The sequence below is a fragment of the Mus caroli genome, unplaced genomic scaffold (assembly GCF_978045245.1).
Source record: "Mus caroli unplaced genomic scaffold, Mus_caroli_1 scaffold_10, whole genome shotgun sequence".
Classification (NCBI taxonomy): Eukaryota; Metazoa; Chordata; class Mammalia; order Rodentia; family Muridae; genus Mus; species Mus caroli.
In genome coordinates, this window is record NW_028227265.1 from 65,740,358 (window position 1) to 65,752,797 (window position 12,440).

The 12,440-nt window shown below is 37.9% G+C and overlaps 1 protein-coding gene across 2 annotated transcripts in view; it reads left to right on the top strand.

Annotated features, from left to right (window-relative positions):
* Tll1 (tolloid like 1) overlaps nt 1–12,440 on the top strand; it is a 206,235-nt gene that overhangs the window by 177,001 nt on the left and 16,794 nt on the right. For both annotated transcript variants that reach the window (XM_021170021.3, XM_085843944.1), the window contains one exon: nt 10,573–10,786. In XM_021170021.3, the coding sequence (XP_021025680.1) occupies nt 10,573–10,786 (214 nt within the window). The remainder of the gene's footprint in view (nt 1–10,572; nt 10,787–12,440) is intronic.

Sequence of the window (12,440 nt, forward strand, 5' to 3'; positions counted from 1 at the left end):
TGTTGCCATAACAAAATATCTTAGATGAGATAACTTAGATAATAAAAATTAGTGCAATTTCCTTACAGTTATGAAGATTAAAAGCCCCATGTCAAATTGCCTACTCTGTGGTTGTCTGGTTGGCTTGTCTTTTTGCCTCTTAAACGTTGACCAGTTTGGTGTGTCCTCACACGGAGATGTGTTTGTGTGTGTGGTGTGTGTGTGTGCGCGCACACATGTTTGTGTGTGATGTACATGGTGTGTTATTATATGTGTGTGATTATTCATGTATTTGGGAATGTGCCATAGGCTATGTTGAAAGATTGGAGCATCATCTATGGGCATTGCTCCTGGCCTTTCTGCTTTGTTTGAGATAGGCTCTCTTAGCTCTGGCGTATGCTGAGGTAGCTGACAGTTAAGATGCAGGAGACTTACTGCTTGTGCATTTCATCTCTGCACAACGGCAGTGCAGGTATCTGGCTTTTAAGTGTGTTCTGGTTATTGGCACTTCAGTCGTCAGGCCTGTGCAACAAGTGTTTTTACCCTGAGCCATCAGCTCAGCTCACATCACTTCTTACAAAACTCCAGATTTCCTTGAACTTCTTCTAAAGTTGTCTGTCTTATGCCAGCATAGCTCTACTTTTTTATTTAAAGATATATTTTATATAAATGAGAATATACATATATTTTTTCATATGTGTGTGTGTGTGTGTGTGTAGCATATATGAGTACGCTGTCTTCATGTGTATCAGAAGAGGGTATTGGATCCCATTACAGATGGTTGTGAGCAACCATGTAGTTGCTGGGAATTGAACTCGAGACCTCTGGAAGAACAGCTAGTGCTCTTAACGGCTGAGCCATCTCTCCAGCCTATAGCTCTACTCTTTTTACTACATTTTTCCTACATTATCTATATAAGGTCTCACCCTCGAAAATAGTTAAAAATTCAAACAATTTTTAGTTTAGATCCCCAAAATATAAATTTTAACTTTAATTTTAAATTTCTATAAATGGCTAAATTTGTCTTAATTCCAAGGAACAACTGACAGAATTTGGATTTTTTTTCTCCTATATTTTATTCAAGGATGCTTTTAGTTTTAGTCTTATATTTAATCCATTTTGGTTTATTATTATTATTATTTATTATTATGTGGAATGAGATAAAGGCTTAGTTTCTATTTCCATGTACATATCAGTTACTTTTTTTCAGTATCAGTTATCAAAGAAAGCAATTTCCTTATTGTGTGTTATTGACATCATCATAAAAAATAAGTTGGGTATAAATGCATGATTTTATTTATGGACTCTTTATTCTGTTCTATCAGTCTAACTAAGAGGTGTATATTTTAATGTTGCTACTATATTCTTTTGGCTATTACAGTTTTGTAAGCTACATTGAAATCAAGTACTATGATATTTCTATTATCTATTCCCAGTATTGCTTCATTGTATTCAATGAAGGCTTATTTCCAAAACAGGTTTGGATCAAATTTGGATTTCATTAGTTCATCTTTTCTAAACTAAAATTCTGGAGGCATTGTGTGTGCATTATTTGTCTTCTTTGATGGTTTCACACATGGATAGAATGAATGAATTGTGGTCACTTTTACCCCTCCAACTATCTTCTCTCATCTCTGATCACTCTCTAGCTGAGAAGGGGAATTTTCCTCCCTTTCACGTGATCTTTTTATGTCTGACACAGTTGTGTTGTTTTAAGACAGCAAGTTAATAGCCATTTCCTATAGCAGAGACAGAAAATAGGTACATTGACCTCAGTTATTATGCATGTTCCTGTGATTTTCATGAAAATATCAGATCATTGTATTATAACTTTGAATACAAAGAGAACTTAATCAATGATGCTTAGAAAAAGTCTACTGAAAATTTATATAAGTCTACATTTATGAATGAATGAGGCTGTGGGCCTTTATGCCTGCTTTCATTGTGTCTTAGCTGAAAGAAATACAGTTGGCCATTATTTTTGGTATATTTTTCTATTTTGGGCCAATCTTTATAAAACACACACACACAAAGCAAAGACATGCTAAATAGACCACATTTCTTATGTTGGTTGCTACTTGATTTATCATATAGTAGTTACAACTTATAAAGTATCAATAAGTAGAAGGCAAGGATATTTAAGTACAACTCATAGAATTTTCTACCATAGCACAATGAAATTATTCTTGATCTCAATTATGAAAGAGCTACTATAGAAAATGGCCTTCCTCAGATGTCTGGGCTTATGTTGCTTTTGCTCTTTTCCCTGTGGCCTCCAATTTTTCTCTTTTAAATATTTAGTTTGAATCCAATAATATTTCTCACTCATAATAAAAAGCCAAAGACAGTTTAATCTCACAGATGCTCAATTTATTTCTTTTTCCTTTTCTCTTCCTTTCTTCCTTCCTTCCTCTCTTTTTTTCTTTTCTTTTCTTTTTTTCTTATTCTTATTTTTGGGATTTTTGGACTTTTTAGTTCTCTTAGTTTGAAATTTCACCTAAGACAAATGACATCATGCTCATCATCTTATTGATTCTTTGTGACCGTTTGTGTGCTTTGCCTGGCCCTGTCATCCCTCTAATGTCTGTATTGTGAATGAAAGAACCCCTGTAGATGCTGTTTAAGAAGATGGCATAGGCTGCTTAAGGACAAGATTATATAGTGTAAGTTTCCAATCTACAGAAAAACCCATGGATAGAATGGGTTTCTAGAAACACATGGTCATTATATGCATAGACTATTAGCAAAACAAGAGCTCACATTTTTTAAAATAATTTTATTAGATATTTTCTTTATATACATTTCAAATGCTATCCTGAAAGTTCCCTATACCCTCCCCCTCCACCCCCCCGTGCTCCCCTACCCACCCACTCCTACTTCTTGGCCCTGCCATTCCCCTGTACTGGGACATATAAAGTTTGCAAGACCAAGAGACCTCTCTTCCCAGTGATGGCCGACTAGGCCATCTTCTGCTTACATATGCACCTAGAGATACGAGCTCTAGGGGTACTGGTTAGTTCATATTGTTGTTCCACCTATAGGATTGCAGATCCTTTCAGCTCCTTGGGTGCTTTCTCTAGCTTCTCCATTGGGGGCCCTGTGTTCTATCTTAGAGATGACTGTGAACATCCACTTCTGTATTTGCCAGGCACAGGCAGAGCCTCATACGAGACAGCTATACCAGGGTCACTTCAGCAAATTCTTGCTGGCATATGCAATAGTGTCTGGGTTTGGTGGGGTAGTCTCTGGATAGCCCATCCTTTCACCTTAGCTACAAACGTTGTCTCTGTAACTCCTTTCATGGGTATTTTGTTCCCTATTCTAAGGAGGAATGAAGTATCCACCCGTAGGTCTTCCCTCTTCTTGTTTTTCTTGTGTTTTGCAAATTGTATCTTGGGTGTTCTATGTTTCTGGGCTAATATCCACTTATCAGTGAGTGCATATCTAATGACTTCTTTTGTGATTGGGTTACCTCACTAAGGATGATATCCTCCAGATACATCCATTTGTCCAAGAATTTCATAAATTCATTGTTTTTAATAGCCAAGTAGTATTCCATTGTGTAAATGTAACACATTTTCTGTATCCATTTTTCTGTTGAGGGACATCTGGGTTCTTTCCAGCTTCTGGCTATTATAAATAAGGCTGCTATGAATATAGTGGAGCATGTGTTCTTATTACCAGTTGGAACTGGGTATATGCCCAGGAGAGGTATTGCTGAATCTTCCGGGAATATTATGTCCAATTTTCAGAGGAGCCTCCAGACTGACTTCCAGAGTGGTTGTACAAGCTTGCAATCCCACCAGCAATGGAGGAGTGTTCCTCTTTCTCCACATCCTTACCAGCATCTGCTGTCACATGAATTTTTGATCTTAGCCATTCTGACTGGTGTGAGGTGGAATCTCAAGGTTGTTTTGATTTGCATTTCCTTCATGATTAAGGATGTTGAACATTTTTTCAGGTGCTTCTCATCCATTCGGTATTCCTCAGTTGAGAATTCTTTGTTTAGCTCTGTACCCCATTTTTAATGGGGTTATTTGAATTTCTGGAGTCCAGCTTCTTGAAAGAACTCACATTTCTTTTACTTACAATGGACTCTTTAATCTTAGTTTGATTTATTAAAGTGCATTAAACATTCTGATCAGAATCCATGGTTATTTCTTGTGTTTTAGTCTTGTGTTATAACCTAGATTACTGCCCCCTCCCAGATTGTAGAATTATAATCTTTATATAGATATTCCTTCATAGTTTTAGTAGCAAATCCTTAGGCTTAGTTTGGATGCTTAAGAAAGTAATTTGGTGTTCTGAGCACATGCCCAGCATTTCTGAAGCCCTTGTTAAATCTGCAGCACAGAAAAAAATAAAGTAAAATAACACTGTCTTAATCAGTTAAAGGGGTTGAGTGTCCTGTATCTATTCATTGATCAGTGAATGTACTATAACACTGTATCATGAATCATATTTATTAGTTACTATTGTGGCAATATGACAAATAACAAAATAAAAACAATGAAAAAGGAAACTGCATATGTTGGTTCATGAGTCCACAGGATGCAGTTCAGCATGGTGGAGAAGGCATGGCAGAACAGCTCAGGTCATTGTGATGGGACAATGTGATAGAGGCTGTTCATATCACAAGGCAGAGAGGCAGAACCAGGGCTTAGTATAACCTTCAGTGACCTGTCGCTACTGACCTACTCTGCCAGTGAAGCCCCATGTTCTAAATGTCTCACAGTCTCCCCAAAATAGCAGCACCAGCAGGCAACAAGCATGCAATCATCCGTCCGTGAAGGACAGTTCAGATACAAAGTGCAATGTGCACCTTATGACCGCAAGTCTAAGCAGGATTTTTAAAGCCATTCCTATTTCTGTGGAGCCCCCCCCCCTTAACTGTATGGCCTAGATTTTTACTCATATATCTGAGTACATGTGTTTTTACGGCACAAAGGCCAGACCCCTGGGATCTCTAGCTGAAGTCCTCTGACCTTCTATGGCACTGCATACAACTTACTTCAGCATTTATTTTTGTAATAAGAACCCTCCCCCTTATTCTCTGCACTTGACCTAACAAGCTGCTGTTTCTTTCAAGTGGAAAACTCACTAATAGTCTAATGAATGAGAGCTGCTCAAGTCCTGTATTATTGAGTATTAGTTGTGGAATCACTGAGTAATTTAGCTCTTTGTCAACTCAGGCTGATTCCAGTAGCACTTTGATGGAGAGCTGAAGCCACTTGGCTCTCCATAAGTGTTTGTATGGCCCATGGCCTGCTAGGTCAAAACCACTTTATTTGATGTTAACTTCGTTCTGTTAAATAGATGCTATTATTCACTCCAAACATCCTAAATGTCACTAGAGGGTGAAATAGTCACTCATTTTCCAATGAAGCAGTGAATGGGCTGAGCACATGCAGTAAATCAATTCTGATCTGCTTTTAGCCATTTATGGGGTATCCTTTACAAAATCATTACCCCAATCCTCCACAAAATGTTCTTCTCCTCATGGGAGATTCTTAATGTTTTCTCTGTTTATAGAAAACTAACTGCGACTCACAACCAGATATGATAATTACTTGACATGTGTTCTTGTTAGGGTTTCTGTCGCTGTGATGAAACATCACTCAAAGCAGCTTGGGGAGAAAAGGGCACATGTGAACTTTAAACTCCCAGGTCATCACACTCCATCACTGAGGGGAGTCTGGTCAGGAGTTCAAGGCAGGAATCTTGAATTAGGAACTGAAGCTGAAGCTATGAAGTAGCTAATACTGCTTACTGGCTTTTTCCTCCTGCCCTTCCCAGCCTGCTCTCTCGTAGCACCCAGGACCACCTGCACAAGGGTAGCACCACCCACATTGAGCTGTATTTTTCCACATCAACAATCAATGAAGAAAAAGCCCTACAGACTTGCCTTCAATCAAGTCACATGCAGGCCTTTCCTCAGTTGAGATTCCTTTTTTCCAAAGTTACTCTAGTTCATGTCAAGTTGACATAAAAGAATCCAATACAACATACAATGCTTTTCTGACACTGATTTCCCGAAACAATGTTTTATTATCTTACGGTAACATTGTTCTTGTAATTCAGAGGCTTGGTTTCCTGCTTAATAAAGAATTTGGCTATAGCTGAGCCAATTTTTCTCTTAGTGGTTTCTTACCAGTTCCATGCTGATTCTAGGAATGTGGATGTGTGCCCAGTTGTAACAGGCTGATTGAATAACATCTCACAAAAGGCATGAAACCAGAAAGTTTGATTGGCTACATCAACAAAATTTTCAGGGTGAGATGAAAATGGTGGTTATTTAGGTGTGTGAATGGTTGATGCAATCAAGCCTCTAGACACCAACTGAGGCTCTGCGGCATCCCGTACACTATGTCTACCTTATTGTACTCAAGCCCGAGAAAATAGAGATTGACAAATTTAACTCACAGCATGACACCTCTCAGTTACTGCCTGCTTTGCTTGCTGCACCATAGAGTGAATAATTTCTGTTACTGACTTCTCATTCAGTATGTTTACATATGCAGTTCTGATTTCCTGTAAGATTCTTTGTGCTATCGTCAATCTTACTTTTTTTATTTTCTATGAAGTGAGCATTGCTCTTGCCTCATAATATTCATAACAAGCAATATCTCATGTTCATCGATACAGTATTTTTGTTAATCATTCAAGTAGTATGTAATGTAATAACATATACATTGTCCAGTTCTCTTCTCTTCTTAATCTTTTAGTATAAATTGCCTCATTCATCTTTTCTCTTCCAAAAGCAGAAGATGGATTCCAGCTTAGTGTGGGATATGTATAAAAGTTAACAGTGAGATTGCACTTTCTTAGTATATCTTCAATTAAAATGGCAATTTTGATAACTTTCCAGAATTTCTTCAGAGAAAAATAATGTACAAATATACTACAAGGATTATGGTAAAACTATTGATTGATGCATATTTTATTTCTTAACTTCATACTTTTTAGCTTTGTTCTGTAGACTTAAATAAGGATGATGGGTTGGTTTTGGTTGGTTTTGGTTGGTTGGTTTTTGTTTGTTTTTCTTAGATATATGAGGATTCCAAAGAAAATAAAGAGACAGTTAATTAGCTTTAGGAATTATGAATTACTAAATGTTTGGACAATAATATTTTCATGCCATTACAGTTAATCTTTCTTGGGGCTTTAATGTGTCATATGTCTAGTGAATTTTTAGTTTCAATTTAGTAAGATATACATATAACATTTCTACAGAGGTCAAGCGAGATTTTTTTCATTAATATTTTTACTTATTGACTTTACATTTTAATATCAGCCCCTTTAATTGCAGTGCCCCTCACAGAGCTACCCCCATCCCCCCTTCCCTTCTCCTCTGAGAATGGGACTCCCCCCCCCCATATCACCCTACCCTGGCACATCAAGTCACCACATGACTAGGTACATGTTTTCCCACTGAGGCAAGATAAGGTGGTCCAATTAGGGGAATAGGAACCACAGGCAGGTAAAAGATTCAGGATCAGCCTCCAGCCAGTTGTAAGGAGACTTGCATGAAGACTAAGCTGCACTTGTGCTACATATGTGCAGGGGGCCTAGATTCAGCCCATTCTCTTTGGTGATTCAGTCTCTGGGATCCCTCAAAAGGGCCAGGTTAGTTGACTCTATTAGTCTTCCTGTGGTGTCCCTATCTTTTTCAGGTCCTCAATCCTTCCCCCCAACACTTCTACAAGATTCCCTAGCTCCATCTAATGTTTGGCTATGGGTCTCTGCATCTCCTTGTATAGGCTGTTGTGTAGAGTCCTCAGAGGACATTTATGCTAGACTCCTGTCTAGAAGCATAACAGTATCATTAATAGTGTCAGAGACTGATTCTTGCCCATGGGATGAGTCTTAGTGTGCACCAGTCATTGGTTGTCTATGCCCTCTGCCTCAAGCAGGATATTTTTTTCTGTTTTTTTCATTAGGTATTTATTTCATTTACATTTCCAATGCTATCCCAAAAGTCCCCCACACACTCTCCCACCCACTCCCCCACCCACCCACTCCCACTTCTTGGCCCTGGCATTCCCCTGTACTGAGGCATATAAAGTTTGTACGACCAATGGGCCTCTCTTTCCACTGATGGCTGACTAGGCCATCTTCTGATACATATGCAGCTAGAAACACGAGCTCCGGGAGGTACTGGTTAGTTCATATTGTTGTTCCACCTATAGGGTTGAAGATCCCCCCAGATCCTTGGGTAATTTCTCTAGATCCTCCATTGGGGAGCCTGTGATACATCCAATAGCTGACTGTGAGCATCCACTTCTGTGTTTGCTAGGCCCCGGCATAGTCTCACAAGAGACAGCTATATCTGGGTCCTTTCAGCAAAATTTTGCTAGTGTATGCAATGGTGTCAGCGTTTGGAAGCTGATTATGGGATGGATCCCTGGATATGGCCGTCTCTAGATGGTCCATCGTTTCGTCTCAGCTCCAAACTTTGTCTCTGTAACTCTTTCCATGGGTGTTTTGTTCCCAATTCTAAGAAGGGCAAAGTGTCCACACTTATATTTTTAAGTGGTACAAAGAACAACAAAACATGGCAAAGTTGCCAAGGTACCTTAGTGTAAGAATAGCATTTACCAGAAAAAATAAATTTATAATATACTACCATAACAGAATGTTTATTTTAGTGTTTTAGAATACTATGGTTTGTAAGATCAACTAAAATTATATACAGTCAAAATTCTCCTTTATTGTCCTACAATGGTTATAACATTTTTATTGTCTGAAAACATTCAATCTGATATGCTGAATCTAGCCAATAGTATGTGTATATGTAAACAAATGTGTACGTGTGTGAAATGATGGGGAGGAAAATAAGAGGAGATTCAGAAGGACTGACTGCAGGCAATGGATGTGAGTCATGAAAAACAATTTGAAGCTAATGATCATTCTAATTCTAATTCTGCCATGGAAGTTTTGTTTGTTTATTTTGATGGAGGCTAAGTGTATATACAGCTTCAATGCTGAAGATGTAAGATTTAATGTGTAGCTCCACAGCTCCCATTCTGAATGCCCCTTCTCATTGTACACAAGTTTTTCTCTGGTCTATAGACCTTGCATTTGGTTATTTTTGGACTGTGATTTTAAAGATTTATTTGCAAGATTATTTTCTAAGTCTATAAAATTAAAAAATAGTTACACTGATTGAATATATTGTAAAACCATGCTTAGTCATTTCATATGAAGCAGCTTTCCATACTTTAAAAAATATCAGAGGTAATGAATTTATGAAGAGAAAAGGGTTATCTTGGCCCATCATTACTGAAGTATGAGTCTATGGCTGTATTATTTGGCTTGTGACAGAGAACTTCATGGTGGGAGTTCAAGACTCAAGGGAACACTCTCCACCCCCTGGGCAGGAAGAACACATGAGAGGCTGAAAGAATTGGCGTGTCTTTAATGACCTAAAGGCCTCCCTGTGAACTGCTGCTTCTGGAATCTGCACAACTGCACAGTTTGGTCTCTCTGAGCTCAAACCTTTGACAAGCTGCCTTTGTAGGATACCTGATCTCTGGATGGGATAACAGCTACACTGCCACCTTGTGTTTATCTTTATGCTTTTACAGGAGGTCAACACCATGTGACTTTCTTTTTTTTAATTAATTTATTTTTTATTAGATATTTTCTTTAATACATTTCAAATGTTATCCCGAAAGTTCCCTATACCTTCCCTCGGCCCTGCTCCCCTACCCACCCACTCCTACTTCTTGGCCCTGGAATTCCCCTGTACTGGGCATATAAAGTTTGCAATACCAAGGGGCCTCTTTTCCCAGTGATGGCCGCCTAGGCCATCTTCTGCTACATAAGCAGCTAGAGATATGAGCTCTGGGGGTACTGGTTAGTTCATATTGTTCCAACTATAGGGTTGCAGACCCCTTCAACTCCTTGGGTGCTTTCTCTAGTTTCTGCACTGGGGGCCCTGTGTTCCATCCTGTAGATGACTGTGAGCATCCACTTCTGTAATTGCCAGGCACTGGCATAGCCTCATAAGAGACAGATATACCAGGGTCACTTCAGCAAATTCTTGCTGGCATATGCAATAGTGTCTGGGTTTGGTGGCTGATTATGGGATGGATCCCTGGGTGGGGTAGTCTCTCAATAGTCCATCCTTTCGTCTCAGCTCCAAACTTTGTCTCTGTAACTCCTTTCATGGCTATTTTGTTCCCTATTCTAAGGAGGAATGAAGTATCCACCCATTGGTCTTCCCTCTTCTTGATTTTCTTGTGTTTTGCAAATTGTATCTTGGGTGTTCTATGTTTCTGGGCTAATATCCACTTATCAGTGAGTGCATATCTAATGACTTCTTTTGTGATTGGGTTACCTCACTAAGGATGATATCCTCCAGATACATCCATTTCTGGATGGCGTAACAGCTACACTGACACCTTGTGTTTATCTTTATGCTTTTACAGGAGGTCAACACCATGTGACTTTCATAAGCCTTTCAATTATGTGCTCCTTGGATTAATTCCTGTGTTTACCGTGAACAAATTTTATTGATAGTTGATTTGTCCCCTAGAGAATATTTTGAATGATTTGTTGCTAGACAAAAGTTTCCTTCTTCTTAAATAGGCCTTCAATGAGTTTGAGGTTGAGCAACATCAAGAATGTGCTTATGACCATTTGGAAATTTTTGATGGAGAAACGGAGAAGTCACCAATCCTTGGCCGACTATGTGGCAGCAAGATACCAGATCCCCTCATGGCTACCGGGAATGAAATGTTTATTCGGTTTATTTCTGATGCCTCTGTTCAAAGAAAAGGCTTTCAAGCTACGCATTCCACAGGTCAGCAAATTATGTTTTCCTTCTAAGAAAATGCTTTTTGAAAATTAAACTTTAAATTAGCGTATAAACTAAAGGTTCCATGATTATAAATATGTGTGTATGTGTGTACATATGCATGTGTGTGTGTGTGTGTGTGTATGCATGTACCACTGTACTTTCCTCTCTTTTATAACTCTTTGTGTTGGGTATGTAGATGTGCCTTATTAATAGAATTTCCTCAAGCTACACTTCTATTGCTGTCATGTAATGTCTTGACAACAAGCAACTTTGGGTGAAAGATCATTGGCTCACAGTCCCATGTTGCAGTCCATCATTACTGGGACATCAAGGCAGGGACTTGAACAGCTCGTTACATTCCTACTCCAGCACAGAGAGAAGAAGTGAATTTATTACAGGCTGATTCATGCACGACTGGCCTCCTTTAGAGCTAGGCAGGCCAGGATCCCCTGTCTAGAGGGTAGGGCAAACACACTGAGCTGCATTTTCCCATATCAATGAATGTAAATTAAATATCCCCCACAGACAGACCCAGGTCCAACCTGATCTAGACAACCCCCCATTGAGACTGTATTTCAGGTGATTCTACACTGTGACAGGCTGCCAATTAAAAGTAAATATCACAGATGGAAAAATATCACTCAAATATGTTATATGGAATATTTGGAAGATATTCCGGCTACTTTGATACTTTTGCAGAAGTTGAGGATTCATGGAAGAAATATAAAGCAACAAGTAATAAAATAATAATAATAATTAATAATCATATTTATTAATAATAAATAAATCAGTTAGATTTCCTATCAGTGTAACCTGAGGATGTAGAAACATTTCTAAATATTTGTATAATTAATCTTATAACTAACATTACTAGTTTCAGAGACATGTTACCTTTTACAGATAGGAAGATATACCTTGCTATTAAAAACCTTTATTTCATCTAATAGGCTGCATCTTTTTTAAGCTAGCTTTTGCCTTAATACATGTTTTGTAAAGGGTTTTGGGGTTTATTCTTTGTTCAACGGATTGTTACTTCCCTTAACTTGTATTTGATATGTAATATGATCTTTTCCCTAATCCTAATTTTTTTGCTATTATACAAAAGTTTATTTAAGAAAACTATAGGACAGCCAGGGCTATACAGAGAAACCCTGTCTCAAAAAACAAAAAAAAGAAAAAAAAAAAAAAGAAAACTATAAATACGTAAAGATAAAATAAATAAGATGAAATTATCTATACCATGGGCCAATTTAAATACACGGTCTGTAAAATACGCTAAGGAATATTCTCTTTTCCTTTCAGATTTTAGGGGGAAAAGGTAATCATAGATATTTGTAAAAGTGATTGAGCTAATAGTGACACCTGGTGGCCATACCGAAGTATTATACAGAGCAATGTAAGAGTAGTGCCTAATACAGAACAATGTACTACATATGCGAAGTAATTTAATACAATATTTGTCATATTTTCTTGGCAATTGTTTTGGTTTTCTTTAATTTTCCTTTAGAAATATATATGTGTTAAATATTTTACTGTAAAGTATTTTTCTCTCTCTGTTTTTATTTTACGGCATAATTTATTTACAATTAACTCTGAGAAAGTAAAAATTGTTGTGGTATGCTATTATTACTAGACTGAGACTATTAACTATTATTTA